At 43.2% G+C, this 24,259-nt stretch overlaps 2 protein-coding genes and 1 pseudogene across 2 annotated transcripts; all 3 read left to right on the top strand.

Moving 5' to 3' along the window:
- Positions 3,032-7,014, top strand: LOC8075286 (annotated as a pseudogene).
- Positions 18,689-21,070, top strand: LOC110436661. The gene is made up of 3 exons (XM_021464106.1): positions 18,689-19,017; positions 19,756-20,033; positions 20,158-21,070. The coding sequence occupies exons 1-3, from the start codon at positions 18,984-18,986 to the stop codon at positions 20,692-20,694; spliced, it is 849 nt and encodes a 282-aa protein (XP_021319781.1). The 5' UTR covers positions 18,689-18,983; the 3' UTR covers positions 20,695-21,070.
- On the top strand, positions 23,205-23,804 carry LOC110436473. Its single transcript, XM_021463574.1, has one exon. The coding sequence runs from the start codon at positions 23,205-23,207 to the stop codon at positions 23,802-23,804; it is 600 nt and encodes a 199-aa protein (XP_021319249.1).

Raw genomic sequence — 24,259 nt, 5'->3', positions numbered from 1 at the left:
AGTGGTAGCGGTAGCAGGTAGGCATGCATCAGCAGCTTGCAGCCGGCCATCAGTAGTAACAGTAGCACATAGCGACAAGCCACGGAGGCCAAAATTGCTATAGGGAAGGGATCAGAGGCAAAAATAGCAATGGGGATGGTAGTCCAGCAGGCCACGGCAAACCTAGCGGCCAGCGATGGCCAAGACAGTTCTATCGGCGGAGGCCAAGCCATCGATCGATTAGAGCAAGTATTATAGTGGGCTGTAAGCTGACTAAATGTTGAGGTGGAGGAGAGAAGAGAAAAGAGAGAGGAGAAGCGGGCTGTAGCTTTACAGCCAGCTTAGGCACAAGAACCAAGAAATTTTGTGAGAGAGACAAGTGGGCCATATATTAATAGTGAATAGCTCATTATTGTATGAGTGGGCTGTAAGAAGGCTACAAAAAACTTTACAGCCAGCAAGTAGGCTGTATTATTAAACTTGCTCTTAAGGTCACTCACAATGCAGACTCTATCATAGAGTCTGAAGTTATTTATTACCTTGAACAATGTAGACTTAGAGTCTAAATAGACTTGGGGTCTTATTTTTTCTACCTCTTTCTTCAATAAATATGCTGCCACATCAGCAAAATACCATAAATAATATGTAGTTAATTGTCTTGGACTCTGTGATAGAGTCTTGCACTGTGAGTGCCTGAGTACCTACATCGCCGCTACGTCCGCAGCGGCATCGATCGGCTACCCTGGACCGTGTGCGTTGGCGCCATCTAGAGGAAATTCACAATGACGATTACCTCCTCGCATCTAACTGAATCCACTCTCCCTTCCGAAACCAATTACTATACCATAGACAGATAGAAATAAAATTGAATTGTCGATTAATGAATAGTAGGCCAATTAGCAGCACCTGGAATAGGTGGCGGGCGTTCATAATGGGCTGTGATGCTCGATTGGTGGGTGTTCGTAGGTCCATGTCAGCTCCCTCTCCGGTGCTAGGGCTGCCTCAAGGTCAGGTGATGGGCAGGGATGCCTATTCGTCAAGCTGTTCTTGCCGGCGAGGGAGATTGTGGAGACCATTAAGGCTGGTAGAGGATGTCGGACCGCGGGTGCGTTGAAGCTGGGCATTATTGGAAGACGTCCCAAGATAGTGGTGAGATTAATTTTCTTTCCTTTAGATGAGGAGCGATTAATTTTCTTTCCTCAATGAGGGACCGAGATTTTTTGTCGTAGATGAAATTTTATATCAGGAATCCTTTATTTTTCCTTATTTCATTTCACACCCTTCCACATCCCTGATTATATACTATTCTCTATCGTAAATTTGCAACAGGAGTCCTTTCCTTTTTTATTTCAATTTTCACCCTTCCACCTCTTAGAGGTATTGTACTGGAGGGGGAGCCACCCCAAAAAAAAGTCGCACCATGTGGTGGTCTTACTTTTGTTCTTTTTAGCTGTAGGAGAAAAATTCAAAACTATGCACATCAACAGTGCATCTACAATGCACTATCACAAATTTTAAGATTCAAACTCATTTTGTAAAAATTCATATGAAAATAACAAATTTCATTTGCATATGCACTAGAGAAGAAAATTCATATGAAAATAACAAATTTTGTCCTCTAGTGCATATGCAAATGTTTTTTTATTTTAATATGACTTTTTACAAAATGAGTTTGAATCTCAAAAATTGTTCAATGCATATCTACAGATGAACTATTGATATGCATTGCATTTTTTTTTTGAAAACTCCTAAACATGATTTTGCAAACAGTTTTCACGGTTGTACTGAAAATGTAGTTTGCACTTAATATTTTGCCGGTGGCTATGCATGGATTTTTCTTTTTTGTTGGGGGCTATCCATGCATATTGAAAGTAGACCAAGTAGTCTATAATCTTCTGAAAAGAAAAGAATAAGATTCAAATAGCTGAATAGGCCGAGCATAACCACTAACGAGAGCCCAGAGAGGCGTGAGCGAGCTGAAATTGAACGTGTAGTTTTTTTTTCCTTTTTTCAACGTGCAGCCATGCGTCATTGATCCAATTATTATATTCAACTAGAAAACATGTCCATGCAACCTGCATTACAATGAGATGCATAATTTGTTGTACGATCGTATTAATGGTAATGACTAATGAGTTAGCTACTTTTGTTGGATTTAGGTCTTGTGTTAAATTTGGGACGTAAATTTTTAAGGTGTCACTGTAGTACCACCACATTATCAAATTATAGACTAATTAGACTTAAAAGATTTGTCTAGCAAAATAGTTACAATATATGCAATTAGTTATTTTTTATTATATATTTAATATTAACTGAACTCGCATAATTTTAAATTTATATACTCTTAGAGCATCTCTAAAAGATTAATTAGCCAAATTATTTTTGCAAAGGTAAATTTGGCTATTATCAAAGAAAAAACGTCTCCAACAGACTGTAATGTCTCTCTAAATTTAGTAGCTCTCTATCCTATTTTGTTCATTTTCCACTTTTGTTTTGGATAGCCTACCTCCGTCACGCATACAGAGTCTGTTGGAGTACTCTAATAATTTTTTTATCAAATTTATTTTAGAAAGTAGTTAAATCAGTAAATTTAGCCAATTTTTTCGCTAATCTATTAGAGATGCTCTTACAGAGCTAAATCCCACTAGATGTTTTATATGTTCCTACAAGGTGTTCACATCGTTCTCCACTAAGTGTTTCACTAGTTACAAATCCTTTTATGCAAGCTATTCACGTCATTCTCTTATTAATTACAAAAGTATCTATATCATCTCTATGATATAAAATACTTTTAATCTTTATTCTATTATACCATAAAGTCATCTACATATGTTATTTTGTTTTTTATCCGCTTTAATATTAGATATAGATGTAGATTATCTACGATATAATTTATTATGCGCACAATAATAAAAATTAGAGAAAGAGAAGGCTTCTCAAGTGGATGTAACACGGAGGGTGGCCAAGTCTTGTCGAGGTCAATAACAAGTGGCAGGAAAACAAAACTTTCCCGCCGCCGCCCGGCGGCGCCATTAAACAACCCCTGAAAAGGTGAGGACCGTGCCGGAAGAGAACGAGAGCAAAACCAGATTATCCCCTCGTGATCGTGAGGCATGAATCCAGTGTCCCAAGCTCCCAACGAAACAAACAAGGTCCAATCCGTCCAGGGATCGATGGAGCCCGATCCGCTCGAGTCGCCTACCAGGGGCGCGGCGGCGCCGCAGTCCTCATCCTCGTCGCTGATCTTCCTCGGCACGGGCTGCTCCGGCGCGCTGCCCGACACATGGTGCCTCCTCAAGCCGTCGACGCCGCCCTGCGACGTCTGCTCCATGGGCGTCTCCCTCCCTCCGGAGCGGAACCCCAACTACAGGTGCACACTGTACTTCTACGGGCAACGAGTTTCTGCTTGAACTAACATGAGTTAATCCATTTGGCAATGATATTCCTCTTTCTAATTTTATACTTAACCACCGTTTCTAAATGATTTAACACTCTGGAGCGCTTTATTTGATGCTTCATGCTTCACTTTCCTAGAAACCCGATTTTAAATCTAGTTAAAGTCTATTTTCCAACCTCTAATTATGAAAACCGCAATTTGGTATGTTTCCCAGGTACTTTGCTATTTTCTGAAAATAATATAAAAAATCATAAGTAGTTTATTTTAAATCAGATAAATATGAAACTAGTTCCATTTTTCCTTTTAAAGATGTTATCTATTCGTTAGTTACTGAACAAATAAGTTTCAAATAACTCCAAATAGAACACCAATGATAGATAACATTTTTTGAAAAAAAAAACTTTGTATTGGTTTCACTTTTTTCTTATTTCGGATTAAGATAACTTATGAATTTTAAGAGATTAAACCAGTTTTTTTTAGAGAAAATATAAAGCTAGTATTGAAACTAGTTAGAGGACTAAATTTGTCCGGTTTTAACAATTGGAGGGTTTTCGGTACCCAATTTTTGTAGTTCAACATTCAAAATAGAGCTAACGTGGAAGTTAAAGGGTGAAAAACCAAGTCAACCTACCGAGCTTTCTTCTATGGTTAAGTGACACTTGAGCCTGTTGACGTTTATGGAAGTCATGGGCCCTTGGAAAATGTAAATTTTTTATTTGGCTCGTCATTATAAACCGATGTTGGATACCAGATCGGCTTGCTCACCGAGGATTGTCACATCCTGAAAGATGCCCACTATGTGACTAGGAGGAGGAGACTATTCAACATCTACTCACTAATTGTGTGTTCTCACGACAAATATGGTGCGACATCCTTTCGCCTATGGAAATGGAGGAAGCAGTACCACAACAGAATGATCATAGCTTTGCTGATTGGTGGGCCAAGCTCATTCGTAGAGTCAAGAAGGAGTACAAAAAATGGGTTAATTCGCTGATCATTCGGACAACTTGGCTGATATGGAAGCATCGCAATTCTTGTGTATTTGATGGAGCTACTCCATCTGTTAATGAGGTCTTGAGGCAGTTTAGAGATGAGTACCCAATTATGGTGCTTGGCTGGAGCTATGAAGCTCCAAGCACTTCGGTTAGATGGGGTAGGGACCTCTGTTTAGGTGCCAGGTGGTTGGTCGTCAGATGTATCATAGGTGATTATGTTGTAAGTGTCCCAACCTTCTCATGTATGGTTCCGGCATGAGATGGTATTGTACTCGGACCTTTTTTTCCTTTATAATACAATGATACACAGCTCTCCTGCGTATCCGAGAAAAAAAGGGTGAAAAATATACTTTTCCCTTAAAATTTTGCTCCCAGAAGATATATCTTTTTTTCTCACATTAATGTTCTATATATATAGGAGTGTTTATATAACTTTGTGAGAGCACTTTGTTGATTCTATAGTAGGAAAGTAGAGAACCTTGGTACACGTGCATTGGTCATAGAACATCCTACACTCCTAGTGCTTAGTAGTGACAAATGCATATGCCCGTTTGCTTTCAGGCTGAACACCTCCCTCCAAGAGGGTTCTCCGTTGGTTTGTCCACCACAAAGTTCCTTCCGTTGATTCACAGTGAGATTTTTGACAGTGCATTCTTTTCTAAAAACAACTGATGTTCACCCTCTCAATTCTCATGACAGCAGCACTAAGAGGGTTCTCTGCACTGCAGATCATTCTGACTCATGAGCACGCAGATGCTGTCTTAGGCCTTGATGAAGTCTGGGTGGTACAACCAAGGAATGGCAGAAATGACATTGAACAAATTCCTATTTTTCTCACACAATTCACCATGGACAGGTTCACCTTCACCTCGAGCTTTTTCTTAGTGCACTGCACTGAATGACATTTGAATAACTGCACTGCATTAGTCACGAACACAATGTGTCATGTAATACCAACCACCGAATTTACAGTATCTCAAGAAGATTCCCCTACTTGATCGAGCAAAAGCCAGAGGATGGCGATGAAGATGCCCAAGCAGCGAAAATTGACTGGAAGATAATTGAGGATGATGTCGACAAACCGTTTGTAGCATCAGGGCTAGAGTTTATGCCATTGCCGGTAACAACAACCAGCATTGTTATCTTGTTACATGTTTGCCTTCTAGAGTGTTGTTACTTAGCTTGTTATTCTATGTTCAGGTAATGCACGGAGAGGGGTATATTTGCTTAGGCTTTTTATTTGGGAGGAGATCCAAAGTTGCATATTTATCTGATGTTTCGAGATTTCTACCTAAAACTGAGCATGGTAAAAAAAATAATTCTTGGTCCGTTTCTCCAGATAATTAGAATATTTGTTCTTATGGATTATAGATAGGAGAACTTTTAATCAATACAACATGGCGTTTTTCACTGACATGTTAAAGGCATGGTTTATAATGAAAGAGAAGACGGTACTAATTTATTCAGTTGCATCCAAAATTTTTTACACTATTTATGAATGTGGTTGATAATGCAGCAGGTTAATTTTATATGTTGTTGCTAGGTGGGGTATCGAACCCCCAAAAAAAATCTACACACCAGTTCCAGTGATTTCATCTGATCAAATTCAATGGTACCACTTTCAGTATGCTTCCTGGAGACCATAGTCTTAGTATATGTATATGTATATGTATATGTATATGTATATGTATATGTATATGTATATGTATATGTATATGTATATGTATATGTATATGTATATGTATATGTATATGTATATGTATATGTATATGTATATGTATATGTATATGTATATGTATATGTATATGTATATGTATATGTCAGCTATCTAATAGTTTTGACAAGGTTGCAAAACATAATTTCACATGCCAAACATCTAGCTTTTTTTAGTTGGCTTCTCTTGTTTCCTGCATATTTTACTGCTCCATGTCACTGAGTGGAATGTAATGTTGAATTGCTGATGCTGTCTGCCTCTAGTTATTTCAAAGTCTGGTGCTGGACAACTTGACCTTCTTATACTAGAAGCAAACACTTTGCATGGAGTGGTAAGTGTTCCATATTTCGTTTCATTGATGAATACAAAATTTCTGATTATCTGATACAGTTAAAGCCCAAATGCTGTCAAATATGTTGATGGTCTGACATGGGCTTCATATTCTGAACAGGGAGATTCTTTCAGCGCCCATTTAACTCTGAGTGAGGTTAATTTTCATGGACTTCTAATATTTCCCTTGAAGTTCGTTTAATCAGATTCTCTTAACAAACTGTCAAGTATTCCTTGTGGAGGGAAGTAATTTGTTCTCCACCATAAAACCGATGTTCTATTTTGCAGAGTCTTGATGCTATCAAGAGAATCCGTCCTAAAGGAGCTCTGTTGATTGGAATGGGACACTTTTTTGAGCATCAGAGAGAAAACCAGATGTTGGCGGAATGGTCTATCAGGTATGAAATTTACAAAAGTTTAACTGGAAATAATTATTATACTGGTGGTCAAATTATCAATAGTGTGATTGGAAGGGAGTGTATACTTATTTATTTTCTGTAACGGCCTTGTTTGATGTGTAAGCCTGTATGTATGATTCCAGAGAAGGAATACCCGTACAGCTAGCTCATGACGGCTTGCGCATCTTCATTGACTTGTAATACAATCTGTTCCGTATGTCCGTTGCTCATTTCAAACAGGAACAAAGTTCAGACTGGATTGTGCAATATTTCGGTGATTATTTTATTTGTCTGTAATTTTTCTATGGAAAAGGCATTTTTTATTATTACTCAGGAAAATAAAAGTGTTAAATTCACCATGCTGTTAAATGTCTAGTCATCTTCGCTAGTTGTACAAACTCCAATGTTTATTTAAACACTAAACAGGCTGTTAAATGCCAGTGAGTTGATTGTTTAGGAGCACTTAAGCTTTTATGACCAGTAGCAAGGTGACTAATTCCATGTAATGTAAACGGGAGTTTCATTCATCTCTTACTTTGTTGTTTATGTTTGAATACAATATGATTATGAAGTTTTTTAATATAAAAACCCCGCTTTTGGGGACATTTTCTACAAGCCCCCGTGTCGCTCTCCATACAGGGCGACACGGGAGGCGACTCTTCCACCTCTGTCACACACCACTGCTCCCCCCTCCCCGCCGCCGCTGTTCTGCTAGTGGCGACGACAGCCAGCTGTGACATCCAAAATAGCATTCCACAACACCTTTCTCTTCCCTCTTCTCTCTCTTTCTCTCTCCCTCTCCTCTTCCTTTGACCAAGGGCGGCTAGCGTTCATGGCCGGTGGCGCGGCCGAAGTCAGATCTAGACCCCCTTGGACTAGATCTAGCACACCTTGCCCCGGGTATGGTGTGGCGACCAGCGTGCGGCGATCGGCCGCGCACCTACCAGTGTTATCGTGGCTGACTTGGGGTCTATCACGGATTCAGAGGGTGAAAGCCCTAGTTTGGTTTTGAATAATTGATGAAACCCTAGTACTAACCTCTATACTAAGTGTGTAGACTTAATGAGGTTGGTACATGCCAAGTGATGGAGCAAGTGATGATGGTGACGACCATAAGGTGATCAAGTGCTCAACTTGTTAAAGAAGAAAGAGAAAAACAAAACCCTATGGAGTTCAAGGCAAAGGTATTGCTTAGGGTTTTGGTTTTGGTGATCAAGACACCATAGAGGGTGTGATCACATTTAGAATAGATAGCCATACTATAAAGAGGGGAATTCTTTGGCTAAGCGGTTATCAAGTGCCACTAGGTGTCATTGTTCTTGTGCATGCATTTAGAACCTAGTGAGCTAACATAACTCCTTTAAAGAAAATAGTTGTGAAAATGCTAACACACGTGCACATGTTGGTTCACACATTGTGGTGTTGGCACACTTTGAGAAGGAGGTGGAGTTTGAAGGGTAGAGAGAGGATGGGTTCCTCTCTTCCTCCCGCCGAGCTTGCGAGGCGGGATTCAGCGCTTTTTGAGAAAATAAAGTGCATATTTTCTATTGCGCCGGTGGGAAATTTGAGGAAGTCGCTGGTGGCACCGGACGTTGAGCCTGTGCGTCCGGTGTACTGTCAGTGCCTGGCCCTGTTAGGGTTAGGCACCGGACGCCAAGCACCAGACACAGGATAGACTTTGTTGGCGCGTCTGGTGTGACTTGACTACAGCTGGTGTGTTTGACTGACTGCATCGGACGCTCAGTGTGTGTCCGGTGAAGAGAGTTCGGTGCCCTGCGCTTTTTGCGAACCTCCTTGCGTATGAGACTGGTGAGCACCGGACGGTCCAGTGCTCAGCGTCCGGTGATCGAGCATCTCTGCAGACCTCTCTGCGCACGAGACCGGTGTGCACCGAACGCGTCCGGTGCTAACTTGACCGCGTCCAGTGCTCTGCAGGTGACCGTTAGAGATCGACGCGCGAAAGAGGATAGGGCAACACGTGGCTGTTTCTAGAGCACCGGACGCAGGAGTTGAGCGTCCGGTGCCTCCTGTTTGAGCGTCCGGTGGCCCCGGTTTTAGCCTAGTGAAAGAGCCAACGGCTCTATTTGTTTGAGGGGCTTATAAATACGTGTTGGCCGGCTTGGGGCTCACCCTCTTGGCATTCTAGCATACTTGACATCCTTGTGAGCCTAAGCAAACACCTCCCACTCATCTCCTTCATAGATTATTCATCTATGTGAGATTGGGAGTGATTCCAAGTGCATTTGCTTGAGTGATTGCATCTAGTGGCACTTGGGGATCGATTTGGCTGCGGTTTTCTTGTTACTCTTGGTGGTTGCCACCACCTAGACGGCTTGGAGCAGCGGAGGAGGATTGGCACGAGTTGGTGATTGTTCGTGGCCATCTCCCGGTGATTGTGAGAGGTCTTGTACCTTCCCCGGCGGAGAGCCGAAAGATAACTCTAGTGGATTGCTTGTGTCATTGAGTTACCTCACTTGTGGGTAGGTTCTTGCGGTGTCCTAGTGAGGATGAGGTTCGTGCTACACCTCTTAGCCGCTGAACCACCAAGTATTGGTCGACACAACGGGGACGTAGCGTGCCGGCAAGCACGTGAACCTTAGGAGAAAAATCGGTGTCTCAATTGTATTTGATTGGCATTCTCCCCGTGCTTGATTGTCTATATTGATGATTGGTTCATCCCCTACACGGCGGTATAAATATCTCATCCTATCCTTTATTTTCCGCAAAGTAGTGTAATTAGTTTAGTTGCTCACTTTGCCTTGTGTGGTATAGCTCACTAGTGTAGCTTGTAGTGACATAGCTCTTGTGTGCCTAGTGATCATATCAACTAGAATTGTTGAATAGGTGGCTTGCAAACACCCCATTAGAGCTAGAGCAAAAATTTTCACTTTGTTATTTACTAACCTCTTGCTCTAGTAAGTTTGTAGATTTTTAAATAGGCTATTCACCCCCCTCTAGCCATATTAGGACCTTTCAGAGGGCCGCATCGGTGCCCACCTTCCCAGATCCACCTCCTACTAGCGGGCAGGCGCGTAGATCAGGACGCCGAGCGGATGTGTAGTTGTGCTCCTGCTTGCCCTTCTCTGGCAGTGTGGCCCTCGAGCAGCCATGGCTCCCTGCTTGCCTATGGTGGCCCCACCTACTGGTCGGGGTTGTGGGCATGGCCTTCTAGCCGGGCCACGGAGGCGGCAGCCTTGCTGCACCCGTAGTGGTCATCTTGTGAAAGGTCCTAATATGGCTAGAGGGGGGTTTAAAATATCCTATTTAAAAATTCTATAAGGCACTAAAGCAAATGATTAGTATAACAAAAAGTGTAAGCCAATTTGCTTTAGCTTTACAAGAGATGCAAGCCACCTATCCAACAATTCTAGTTGCTATAAACTTTAAGTTCAATCAATAGCTAAGTCACTACTTACACTAGAGAGCTAACTAAAGTTTCTATACAAGAAATTAAGCTACTCTAATTTGCAGGAATGTAAAGGAGTATGAGTGAACTTTTGTACCGACGTGTAGAGGCAAATGAACCAACCAATATAATAAAGACCAATCATCGGGAGAAATCCAATCAATCACAAGAGATGGACACAATGATTTTTCTCCCGAGGTTCATGTGCTTGCTGACATGCTAGCTCCTGTTGTGTCGACCATCACTTAGTGGTTCGGTGGCTAAGAGATGTTGCACGAACCTCATCCTCAATAGGACACCGCAAGAACCTACCCACAAGTGAGGTAACTCAATGACACGAGCAATTTACTAGAGTTACGTTTTGGCTCTCCACTGGGAAAGGTACAAGACCCTTCACAATCACCGGGAGATGACCACGAACAATCACCAACTCATATCAATGCTCCTCCGTTGCTCCAAGCCGTCTAGGTAGCAGCAACCACCAAGAGTAACAAGAAATCCACAGCCACAACGATCCATAAGTGCCACTAGATGCAATCACTCATGCAAATGCACTTGGAATCACTCCTAATCTCACTATGATGATGAATCAATGATGGAGACAAGTGAGAGGTGTTTGCTTAGGCTCACAAGGATGTCAAGTTTGTCAAAAATATCAAGAGAGTGAGCCCCAAGCCAGCCAACACATATTTATAAGCCCCCTCCAAATAGATCCGTTAGGCCTTGGGGGCTGCCTCTATCAGGGGCGTCGGACGCTGCCTAGTGTTTGATGATCCCTTGACAGCCGCTCTGAATCGCTGCCATGTGTCCTCAGTCAAACATGACACGGTGATTTCCAATGATTACTTAAACATTAAAGCGCAAAGTTAATATGCGTCGAACGCATCAGGTGTTACGCACCGGACGCTGCACCTAGACACCGGATGCTACTTAGAGAGGTCTGAAAACGCTCAGGGTGCATCAAACGCGTCCAATGGTAGGTCACTGGACACAGCAAGCGTACAATGCTGAAACCCTAGCTCGTGGCCCTGCTAATGTCACTATGCACCAGATGCTCGAACAGTGTTTGGCCAGCGTCTAACGTGAACTCGTCGGACGCTTTGATGCACTGCTCAGAAGAGCATCCCTCGTCCACAACGTACCGGACGTTGGGCCAACATCTGATGCCTGAGTGTGTCTCAGTCCCATAACTTCGCCTTCTCTTCAACTTGGCCTCCGACACTATAGAAAGTATACATTTGATTCTCAAAAGCGCCAAATCCTGCCTCGCAAGCTCGGAGGAGGGAGAGAAGAACCCAAACCCTCTCCACCTATTCAACCCTTGCTCAAATGTGCTAACCATCAAGTGATCCACCTTGTGCACGTGTGTTAGCATATTTTTGCAAATATTTTTAAGGGTTAAGTTAGCACACTAGGTTCTAAATGCATGTACATGAACAATGTCACCTAGTGACACTCGATAACCACTTAGCCAAAGATTTCCTCTCTTTATAGTACGACTATCTATCCTAAATGTGATCACACCCTCTGTAGTGCCTTGACCACCAAAACTAAAACCCTAAGCAATACCTTTGCTATGATCTCCATAGGGTTTTGTTTTTCTCTTTCTTTTTTTCCAAGTTGAGCACTTGATCATCTTGAGGTCATCACCATGATCATCTCTTGCTCTATCACTTGACATGTACCAACCTTATCTAATTCAAACACTTAGCATAAAGGTTAGTACTTGGATTTTATCAATTATCCAAAACCAAACTAGGGCTTTCATCTTGCCTCAGGGTGGCTCACCGAACGCTAGTGGCCGAGGATGATGGTATCCGGTGACCTTCTTGCGGTGGTGGTGTCGAGGTTGTTGTGGTCATGGTGCCCTTGCTGGCAGTTTCAACCTTCTACCATTGATGTCACTGTTGCGGATGTTATGGGTGCCTGCTCCGGAGGTCGTACAACAACTGGGTGAAAACCTAGTCCGACTTGCTCGGGCAACCGTCGGCGGTGCAGCATGCACCATGTTCCTTCTTGGAGGTGTTGTCAAAGCTACTGTGCTTCTACTAGCGTTGTTGGTGTCTACAGATGTCAAGGTCCTTCATAAAGGCTTTGCTAGAGCACTACTACAAGTCTACAAATGGTTTGTTCGGTGCTTGGTGTTGCCATCGTTGTTCCTCTTCGCAGCAACTATCTGGTCTGTCGGTGAAATATGATCGGCAGTCTACCTAGGGGTATGTCCAAAGTAGTAGATTAGGTGGAGGTGCGCGAGGCAACGAACTAGATGTTGACACAAGATGAACACAAGAGTTTTTATCTAGGTTTGGCCGCTGTGAAGGTGTAATACCTACATTCTGCATCTGGTTTGTATTGTTGTATGATATGAGATCTGATAAGAGGTCTATATGACCTGTCCTCTAAGAGAACTCTACCCCTGCTTATATACTATGAAGGGACAAAGTTACAAGTAAAATATCCTATTTGGTATGATATCTTCTTATAGCCTACGGTGTACGCCGACCAGTGCCGTGCGTCGCACATCTTCATCTTATGGGCGGAGCCACCTCCGATGGTGCGGCCCTTGTCGAGCCATGAGGGTATAGGGGTTTATACCCCTACATGGTCGTCGACGGACACAATTGTTTCTACTGTGGCGTGGAGCCTAGGGACATGTATGATTGCCAGCCTCGCTAGAGAGCTACTGCTGACCACTCAAAACACAGAGGGTGGATCTCGTGCACGTGTAGGGAGAAGTCGGAGATAGTGCTGGCTCTACGAAACTTAAGTAGAAGATAGAAATGGTCGGCTAACCATTAAGCAAAAAAATGTTTGGAGATGGTATACGTGGATAAAAGTTGTTTAGAGAATAATCATATCGAGGACATTATGGAGAATATCATGACGAAAAATTATATAAAATATTAGAAGTGTACTTATCTTTGGACAGAAATCTAGTCGGTGGCGATAAAATTATCTAACCCTCAAGCTTTTTCACCTATCACTATGATGATGGTCGTGGTTGTTATAGTATCGTTCTTCGTGGTGATTATCATTGCGATGTGGTAGGTGATCAGAGTAAGTAGGCCGAGCAGGTCAGAGGATCCGCTTGGGACCTCGGACGGAGCTCGGATGTATTGCTCAGACGCACGAAGTCGTACTCATGGCCTTATTTACTTCCACCCAAAAACCCAAAAATTTTCAAGATTCTCCGTCACATCGAATCTTTAGACGCATGTATAGAGTATTAAATATATATATAAATAAAAACTAATTACACAGTTTGGTCGAAATTGACGAGACGAATCTTTTGAGTCTAGTTAGTCCATGGTTGGACAATAATTACCACAAACAAACGAAAGTGCTACAATATCACAACTAAACAAGGTCATAGTCGAGGGCAAGGATTGATGAGTTATGATGGATGAGGACGATTGCCGCCCGGCCGTACATGCAAGCCAATTAATGCATAGCACTGGAGATCATGCGTCCTCCTTTGCTGCTTTGTAACACATAGGCCGTGTTTAGTTCTGAACAAAATTTTTTTTACCACACTGTAATATTTTTGTTTATTTGTGGTAATTATTGTCGACTAACTAGGCTCAAAAGATTCGTCTCGTAAATTCTAACCAAACTGTATAATTAGTTTTTATTTTTGTCTATATTTAATACTCTATCATACGTCTAAAAATTCGATATGATGAAGAATCTTGAAAAATTTTAGGTCTTGAAGTGGAAGTAAACAAGGCCATACATGATCATGACCACGGTCCGCCGCTCGTCGTGACGGAGTCCTGTCGCGGACCAGCTTGATGTGCTGTCATAAGGGAAATCGTCCATATGGCAAGGGTGCCATATCGGTTCCTGCCCATAGTAGACGGGGAAAGTAGATGTAGTCGGAAATATGGTAAATAAAAGTATGTATTTTGCTAAATAAAAAAATCTTTTTTTGACAACTAAATAAAAAATCTTGACTTAGCTTTATCGATGCTGAGTAGAGTAGAGGAGCCGGCGAGTCATGATATCCGAGTATATAGATGTGATTTAGATGGCTCGCTTGACAGTTCTGTGGTGAGTAGATGACTTGCTTCCGTGCACAGCACGAGCACTACATGTACTTAGCCTTGACGTTCCTATATGCCTCTTGGAGTCCAATTAGGGAGTCGGAATAGGGCGTGACCAGCTTTGCCTCCGACTCCAAAATCCATCAGTTTGTCATGCTGCCGTCGGGGGCCGAGTTGTTGTGGCCCTTCCTTGCATAGATCATCCTGCGTTGCTTCGAATTTGCCTCGGGATGTGTTGGATCTGGTCGCATGGTGATGACTTCGCCATGAGATTACATCATGGTTCTCGCCACGAAACGTGTCGACGTTGAGGCTCGTGAGCTTGTTGATGGACGCTACGTACACCACCAGTGTGATTCAGCAACGTTGTGCGTTGCGGCTGAATCACCCGTCGTGCATGAGGATGCCGATGTGAAGATTGTTGGTGAAGAAATTCCCATCTTGCTCGTCTGGAGCCCACACGCACATCTCCTATCTAGCGTGCCACTATCGACGAAATAAGGTTGACAATCTACTTAAGGATATGTCCAAAGTAGTAGATTAGATGGAGGTGAGCGAGATAACGAACTAAATGGCGATGCAAGATGAACACAAGTTTTTATCTAGGTTCGGCTTCCGTGAGGGCGTAATACCTACGCTCTGCGTTTGATCTGTTTTGTTATATGATATGAGATCCGATAAGATATCTATGTGACCTGTCCTCTAGGGGACCTCTGCGTCTTCTTATATACTGTCAAGGAACAAAATTACAAGTAAAATATCCTATTTTATGCAATATCTTTGTAGCCTTGTCGTACACACCAACCAGTGTCTTGCGCCATACGTCTTCATCTTGTGGGCTGGACCATCTCTAATGGTGCAACCATGTCGAGTCATAAGGGTATAAGGGTTAATACCTCTACATGGTTGCCGACGGACACAGTTGTTTCTACTCTGCAATGGCTACCTGATTCTCTTTTGTGCAGCAGCTACCTGGTCGCTAGTGCTGTACCCGCAACGGCTACCTAGTCATTGGCAGTTTTCGTCATCTTCTGCTTCACAGTGACTACCTTGTTTTATCTATTCATAAAAATTAGCTAAATTAATAAATTGACTAATTTTTTAGAGATGATCTTGTAAAGCTAAATCCTACTAAATGTTTTATCTGCTCATATAAGATGTTCATATTATTTCTCACTAAATGTTCTACTAGCTACAAATCCTCTTATACAAGCTATTCACGTCATTATCTTATTAATTACCAAAAAGTTATCTATATCAACTCTATTATGTGAAATATTTTTAATCTTTATTTTATTACTATAAAGTCATCTACATATGCTATTTGTTTTATCACCTATTTTTTTCTATATTATGATTAAATATTATATTAGTTTTTCTTAGCTTACCGTTTTTTACCCGATCCGATACCGTAAAGTCATCTACAGCTACATGTGCTATTTAGTTTTTTACCCGCTTTAATATTAGATATGGTTGTAGATTATCTACGATACGGTATAATGATTTTATTATGCACACACTAAAAACTAGAGAAATATAATGATTTTATTATGCGCACACTAAAAACTAGAGAAAGAGAAGGCTTTTCAAGTGGTTGTAAGGCCTTGTTTAGTTGGTGAAAAAAATAGGTTTGGTTATTGTAATACTTTTATTTGTATTTGATTAATTATTGTTCAATTATGGACTAATTAGACTTAAAAAATTTATCTCATAAATTACAGATAAATTGTGAAATTACTTATTATTTATATCTAATGCTTAATGTATGTGCATCAAGATTTGATGTAACGGAAAATATTGAAAAAAATTTAGGTTTTAGGGTGAACTAGACAAGGCCTAACACTAAGGCTGTCTCCAACAACCACTACCCAAACACAACACGCAATCTCTGATATAGGTCGGGTACAGTGTATAGGTTCCCCATCCAAATCGCTCCTCCAACAGAGTGCGCCCCAAATCCTGCTGCCTACCCCCATGATGGCTCACCTCTGCTGCACCGCCTCCTCCGCGGGTCGGCTGTCCCTCGCCGCGCCGACCACGCCCTACCGCGGCCGCTCCTCGTCATGCCCCGCTCCTCGTCTTCTCATCTCCTTCGCAGGGACAGGCGGGTGTAGGGCCCCGCCGCCAACCCCCGCCGTAGAAGACGCCGCCGCCGGTGCTCCCTCCGTCCATGCGGGCTTGCCATCTCCTCGCCATGCCCCACTCCTCGTCTTCTCCATCTCCTTTGCAGGGACAAGCGAGTGTAGGGCCCCGCCGCCAACCCCGTCGTAGAAGACGCCGCCGTCGGTGCTCCTTCCATCCACGCAGGCCTACCATCTCCTCGCCCCTTCCTGCGGGAGATGCCTGAGCTAGGAGGTCGTCGGCTGCTTCATTTTCTGCTGCCGGAGAAGATGGTGAGCAGCTCCACCGTCGGCGCTGCCGCCGTGGACGCGGCCCCCACTCCTTGCCCCTCGCAGATGACTGCTGCGTGCTGGCTTGTCCTCCCTTTGCGCCTCGCCGTGGGCCACCATGCACCAGGGATTTGCGTCTTTGCAAGCGCGCGATGTTTTTTTGCGTTTCCATTCGGCCTCTACCCAAAATGGGTCATGCGTTTGAGTCTTATTGGAGGCTGATTTTGGTATGCAAAGTATTGTGCAGGACCTATTTTTGCATTTGGGTCTCTTTGTTGGAGACAGTCTAAGGACGTCCGTTAGGGCACTCCTAATGCTAGTTTCTATACCTATTAAATTTTATAGACACTATATATAGAAACTATGGTCCCAATAGATAGTTTTTTTAGAATATTTTTTTATCTAATCACATTCATTCTCTCTTTATTCTTAGCTAATCATATCACTTATGTCTTGGATTTCGGGTAGACATGGTTTCTAACTTAGACCTAGTTTTTATTATTTTTTAATCTCTCTCTTTAATAACTATCTTGTCACATCAGCAAAATGTTTAGATGATACTATAATTAATGTCTATAGAAACCATGATAGTTTTCGTATGGGGAGTGCCGGTGAAGTTGCCAGCCCAAGTGCACATGGAAGACAGGGCGAGGTGGGAGGTAAGCAGCCAGCGAGTGCACGTGGAAGACGGGGCGAGGTGGGAGGTAAGCAGCCAGCGACGAGTATATCGCTTGACGATTTCACATGTTCCAAGGAACTGTGAGGAAGACAGGTAAGACCAGCTGAAAAAAAATTAAAATATAATGTTTTTGTTGAAAATCAAAGTCAAGAAACCGTATGAGAATATGGACTTTGAATGGTGGCCAAATTAATGAAGGAGGAGAGAAATTTCAAGAGATTCAAACACTGTACAAACTTGTATTCATTCTCTTTGTCCCTCTATAAATAGAGAGTCTCTTTCAGCTGATGAGATGTACAAGTGAAAAGTGAAAGTGAACTACAAAGCCTCTCATTCTCCTCATCTCTCTGTCTGTGTTCGCGAGTGAGTGAAATTTGTGAGCATCCAGTGAACGATTTCTAACACGTTATCAGCACGAGCCCTACCGAGCTAAAAGGTAAATAGGTAAGAAATCGATTCATTTGATGCTCGAATTTCTTGTTCATGAACAAGCACGCACACTAAAGCACGAACACTAGTACCTCGCCGCCATTCTGAAGATGAGCGTACGGACCGAGCCACCGACGTCTCGAAGACGTACGGATGAGAACGCAGACGTGTGGGCACCTCTAGCCCCACCTTCGCGCGAGACCCCGCCCCCTGCAGGAGCGTAACCGCTGGAGTCGCAGCCGCGCACCCCGGCCGAGACGTTCGCGCGCCCCTGGCCACCGAGCTGAGGCTGCGCCCCACGCGCCATGGCCGCGACAGCCATTGCAGGGAACGATGCCTGGCCAGCAGCTGCGAGCCGCGTAGGAGCTGCGAGGCCGGCCGCGCCTGGTACCCAGCGCTGGCCGGTTGAGGCCGCGCCTCGGACCCGGGCGCCGCGAGCCGCGCGCGTGCACGCCATAGGCCATGGGGTGGCCACGTCTGAGCCCACTGCACCATGGCTGGGCAAGTGCTCCTCGCGTCCTCCTCTCTACCTGCTTTCTGAGAAAGAAGGGATAAGGATGAGAGAGGGGAAATGATAGAAATGAGTCTGGTCAAACCACAGGACCTAGAGGGCAGCAGCTAGTGCCCATGCACTGATAAGATGGCATTTTTTCTAAGGGGCTATTGCGTTTCTACCCTTATTTTGAAGCTCAATTGTGATTTTACTCTCGCTTTTCGCACCATTGCAATTTTACCCTCGCTTAGTAAAAATGAAACCTCAGTTTACCCCTATTTATAACTCCGTTAGTCATTTCTGTAAATAAAAAAATAAAAAAAAACAAGAACAGCCAAGCTAACAAAAAGGTAGGACAAAATTGCCCCTTATCCACTCACCCTTCCCCCTCACCCGCACGAATCTCTCTCTCTCTCGTATTTGCGTCTCTCTCTCGTATTTGCGTCCGTCTCTCTCCTCCCGACGGAACTCGACGACGCAGGAAGCCGGCCATCCCTCCTAGCCAGGGGCAGCGCGGTCGGGCGGTGCGGTGCGGCATCGCGGGCGCGCGCGGCGCGGCATCGCAAGCGGCACAGCTGACCGGGCGGCGCAGCCTAGCGCGACTGGGCCGCGCGGCTAGGGCTTGGAGGCGCGCGGCACTGGTGCAGGGCAGGGGCGCGGCAGGAGCGTTGCGCGGCCGCGACGTACAGCAGGGGCACAGCACGCACGCCGGCAGCCATGGAGCCGGAGGATGGCGGTTCCGGAGACGACGACTTGGTGTGTAGGTATAAATTTTGACCTCTAAGTGTATTGGTCAGTTACGGGTCGAGTTAATCTTAGGCTCTAGGCAATTGCGCTAATTTGGTTTTAATTTCTCTGATTTGTAGGCAAAATCATATGAATTTGAATCTGGTTGTTAGGGTTCTGTCATTTTTCAGTTTGCCTGATGGGGGACCAAAATCATGGCAGCAGGGTAGAATCTTGCCTACTCAAGTTGTTGACATGCATAGCTTCAACGTGCTGCAACTAGTTAATTTCATAGCCGAGCACTTCATGTGGGGTTCAAAACAGTATATAACTTTATGGCGTGCATTGGAGGATACATTTAGTGGAGATTCTATTGAGATTAAAACTGATGAGCAGTTACTTGAGTGGTTTGAACTGAACAAAGACAAGAAAAATGTCTACATTAATGCCCAAATTAATGATTTTGAGGGTCCTTTGCAGTTTTCACCAACAAAACGTAGATGCCACCCTTGTTTGAGGAATAGAGTGCCCACCAACGAGACAAACACCGCTGAGAGACCCACATCCACAAACAAAAAAGAGAGAGCCACCAGAAAAAAGAGAGCCATAAAAAAAGAGATCCACCAAATCAAAAGAAAAGGGTGATGATAATGAGGAGGGTGTAGGAGTTGAGTGCATACATTCTGACAATGATTCACTTATGGCAGCAAGTGATAGCAGCTATGATAGTGACTTGGCTGCATCCTCTGATTCTTGTGATGATTGCTCTGACCTAGATTTTAATCCTGATGGTGAAGTTGTTGATGATGAAGATGAATATGACCCTCCACCCTTCTCATATGATGTTGATAACCCGAACATTGATGTAAATGTGGTGTTCCCAGATGTGGATCAGTGCAAGGCTGCAGTTACACATCATGCCATTTTGAATAATCATGCTTTCAAGATTAAGCAAAAGGACCAGACTAGATTTAGAGCCATATGCAAGAGAGCAAATGAGGGTTGCAAGTGGCGGTTTTTTGCATCTACAAGCAAAAAGTACATTGGCTGTAAGGTAATTTCCTTGTTATTTTTCATAGTAAGATGGTTTTTTCCTTGCTGTTTTTTGCAACCAGCAACTAAAATTTGCATGTATTAGTGTGCAGCAATTTACTAATAAAATGGTTCTTTCCTTGTAGGTTAAGACTAGTGGTCCAAAGCATTCTTGTGGTTCATTCAACAATTGTGGTGAAACCATGGCCAACAATAAATGGGTAGCTGAAAGAGTTGTTGATTTGTTGCGAGAAGACCCTGAAATGAGACCAAAGGAGTTGCAAGGTAGGCTCAATAAGAAGTACTCGATAGAAATTCCATATTATAGAGTTTTAAGAGGCAAGGAAAGGGCAATGGACATGATATATGGCAAGTGGGATGATAGTTATAACTTGTTGCCAACTTATCAAGCTGAGCTTCTAAGAGTAGTACCCGGCAGCATAGTTGACATAGACACTGAAGAAGATGACAATGGTGATTTGTGTTTCAGTAGGTTCTTTGTCACTCTTAAACCATGCATTGATGGGTTCTTGGAAGGATGTAGGCCCTACATCGCCATGGATGCCACACACTTGACTGGAAGGGGGAGGGGTCAGTTAGCAGCAGCTGTTGCAGTGGATGGTCAGAACAACCTATTTCCAGTGGCTTATGGTGTCATTGAGACCGAGTCTAAGGAAAGCTAGACTTGGTTTGTGAATAACTTAAAGAAGGCTATTGGTACTCCTACAGGCTTGGTCATTAGTACAGATGCGGGCAAAGGAATTGAGAAGGTTGTAGATGATGTGTACCCAGGAGTGGAACATAGAGAATGCATGAGGCACTTGTGGAAGAACATGAAGAAGAATGGGTACGGTGATGAGCTTTATGGTAAGAATATGTGGGCAGCTGCCAAGAGCTTCACACAAGACAAGTTCAAGTACTTCATGCGAAACATAGAGGAGAAGGATCCTAGTGCACTATCCTGGTTAGATGAAAATCATCCATATGTGTGGAGTAGAAGCCTATTTGGGGAAGAATGCAAGGTAGATTACATCAACAACAACCTCTCTGAAAGCTTCAACAATTGGGTGTCCCAAACTAAGGATTTTCAAATTGTGGATATGCATGACAAGATAAGACAAATGATCATTGAGAAATTTGTTTTGAGAGCCAAGATTGCTAGAAAAATGTCAGGCACAATCATTCCAAGTGTGATCCATGCTCTAAATGCTAAAGCCAAGAGTATCAAGGACCATGAGGTATTGATATGTGGGGCTGGAAATGTTGAAGTAACTGTGAACAGATTCAGGTACGCAGTCAACTTAGGCCAAAAAACATGTACTTGTAGGGCATGGCAAGTAACTGGAAAGCCATGCACACATGCTTTAGCTTTCATTTCAAAGATTAGTATAGAGGTACGAATGGATGACTTTGTGCATGAATACTTCTCTATTGATCGGTTCAAAAAGGCATATGCATGTTCTTTCAATCCAATGGCATCCAAAGATAATTGGCCACGTGTTGATTTGGGCTATAAAATCAAGAAGCCAAAACTAAGAAGAAAACCAGGAAGACCAAGAAATTCTAGGATCAAGTCCTTTGATGAGGCCACCACTAGCAAGAAAAGGAAACCATGTTCAGAATGTGGAGAACTAGGACATATAGCCAAGTATTGTCAAGGAGGTCTAACTGCTAGTCAAAAGAGGAATCGACCATCTTCTCAAAATGAGTCATCTTCACAAGCATCAATGTGAGTCATGCTGATTTTTGTTCCTTTACTCTGATTATTTAGTCAATTTGTTTACTAAACCATTTTCTCCATTCATGTGAAGTGCAAGTGCAAGTGGAAGTGGAAGTGGGAGAGGGAGGGGGAGGGGAAGAGGAAGGGGGAGAGGAAGAGGGAGAGGAAGTGGAAGAGGAAGTGCAGGACCTGGAATTGAAGGAAGAGCTGGAACAGGAAGAAGAGGAAGAGGAGGGAGATTGGCTGCAATGTTAGGAATAGTGTGATGTATGACAATGAATATGTAATATCTCACTATTACCTACTACTTTTGTTAGACTTGTATGTTGGATAATGGTTGGAGTTGTATGCATACTTTTGCTATATTTTCTTTTGATCTGATATTATCTATCTATATTTGCATGCTGTGTGGAAATATATGTAACAAGTTGTCTAATGTTGCTGTCAATTTTTTTCTGAAAACTGGGGTAAAACCGCAATGTATTCAGAAAAGTAGGGGTATTTTTACAAGGGCAAAGTTGTCCTTGCCAAGCCAATTTAACACTGTTACTGGCTGTTCACGGAGTAGGGGTAAAATAAAGCTTCGTTTTGACAAAGTAAGGGTAAAATCGCAACGGTGACAAAAGCGAGAGTAAAATCACAATTCGACTTTGAAACAAGGGTAAGAACGCAATAGCCCCTTTTTCTAAAGAGGATAAGGAAGGTTGAGCCATTAAGGCTTGCACAGTTGAGCTATTATGGCATGCAGATGTCCTGCAGATACTAGCGCCCGAAGCCGCTATACAACTACACGGCTCGAAGTCCGTGAATCATGTGTAGCCAGAAGTCCGCCATATTCTTATTTATTATTGCTATTATTTATTTTCTGCAATTATATATTATATTTAAATTCTATACATTTATTTTATTGCAATTCTTAATATTTAATTACAAAGTAATCCTGAAGATTACACCTGGGAAATTTATATATAGTCCTGAAGACTATATTAAGTCGTAATCCTGAAGATTACGCACCAACATCTACTAATCCTACGTATTAATTGTGCAGGCATGTCGGACTTCGCAAAGAGGGATTTCGAGATGCTCGCCGTGGATGGCAGCAACTACCTCACTTGGGCAACCGACATCGAGATCAAACTCGATGGCATGGGCCTCGATCATACCATTGTCCAGCCTGAAGCTGGCAAGGATGAGCGCACAAAGCAGGACAAGGCAAAGGCGTTGCATTACCTGCGACACCACCTTTATCCTGACTTGAATTGCGAGTACATGACGGAGAAGGATCCGCTAGTCTTATGGCAGTCCCTGAAGAACCGCTTCAGCCAGCAACTGACTATTGTGCTCCCTAGAGCACAACAAGACTGAATCAACCTACGCTTCCAAGACTTCAAGTCTGTGGCAGCATACAACTCCGCCTTGCATAGGATTGTGACCAAACTGTGTCTATGTGGCCAGAAGATCACTGACGCTGATATGATCAAGAAGACTTTGTCCACCTTCCACCCCGGCAACATTGTACTTCAACAGCAGTATAGAAACTCAAGGTACACCAAGTACTCTGAGTTGAGTGAAGTACTATCTGTTGTCGAGCAACAAAATGAGGTTCTCATGAACAATCATTCTGCCCAACCTACTGGTTCCATAGTTGTGCCTGAAGCACATGCTAATGTTGCTGAGAGTTCTCGCAACCACAAGAGGGGCCGTGGAAAGGGAAAGTGGAAGGGGAAGAGGGGTGTCATGTTCAAAGTCAAAGGAAAGGGAAAGCCCAAAGGTAGATTCAACCCCAAGAAGGAAAGAGGTGACCACAGTGGGGAAGAGCAAGACGATTGCTATAGATGCGGAGCAAAGGGGCATTGGTCCCATAATTGCCGCACCCCCAAACACCTCGTTGACCTTTACCAGCAGAGCAAAAACAAAAGTAAAGGTCAACATGAGTCCTACTTCCTCACTGAGCCTGAAGCTCGGTCTGAGAAGCACGACGACGGGGTCGTCGGTGCAAGTGGAGGCGTCCGAATGGATGAGAGTGAGGACAACCTTCTTGATGACTTTGATATATTTGGAGACCTACAGTAATGTCCAAAGAGTCATGTTAGCGATGCCCACATGTACTAGTTTGGTCATGTATGCTCCTGAAGAGCATTTGCAATGTAGTAGATGGTCCAAACTGTTGTAATATTTCCCAGGAATTATATAATATTATCTTTATGATAATGCATGCTTTATGTTAAATTCTATTTTTTATGGTATTTAACAGAGTCTGTGGGGACCCGATGGCGGAAGCGGAACTCTGTCTTGTAGACACTGGTACCACCAACACGATACTAAGGGATACTAGATATTTCCAAACATTAACAAAGAAAAGTGGAAATATTATGACCATTGCCGGAAGCAATGCTCATATTGTGGGCACCGAAAGTGCCACACTAGTTCTCCCAATGGGTACTCAAATCTTTGTAAAGGATGCACTATTGTATCCCGACTCAAAGCGCACGCTTTTGAGCTTCAAAGATGTCCGTGCGAATGGTTTC

This window comes from Sorghum bicolor, chromosome 6, assembly GCF_000003195.3.
Source record: "Sorghum bicolor cultivar BTx623 chromosome 6, Sorghum_bicolor_NCBIv3, whole genome shotgun sequence".
Taxonomy (NCBI): Eukaryota; Viridiplantae; Streptophyta; class Magnoliopsida; order Poales; family Poaceae; genus Sorghum; species Sorghum bicolor.
This window is presented reverse-complemented; position numbering and strand designations above follow the sequence as displayed.

Excerpts from the sequence above, each read along its gene's own strand:
- LOC110436661 (XM_021464106.1), top strand. The coding sequence starts at position 18,984 with ATGGCGGTTCCGGAGACGACGACTTGGTGTGTAG. Across the intron at positions 19,018-19,755 it reads GACGACGACTTGGTGTGTAG|ATTTTAATCCTGATGGTGAA; the intron begins GTATAAATTTTG and ends GCTCTGACCTAG. Across the intron at positions 20,034-20,157 it reads AAAAGTACATTGGCTGTAAG|GTTAAGACTAGTGGTCCAAA; the intron begins GTAATTTCCTTG and ends CTTTCCTTGTAG.
- LOC110436473 (XM_021463574.1), top strand. The coding sequence starts at position 23,205 with ATGATCAAGAAGACTTTGTCCACCTTCCACCCCGGCAACATTGTACTT.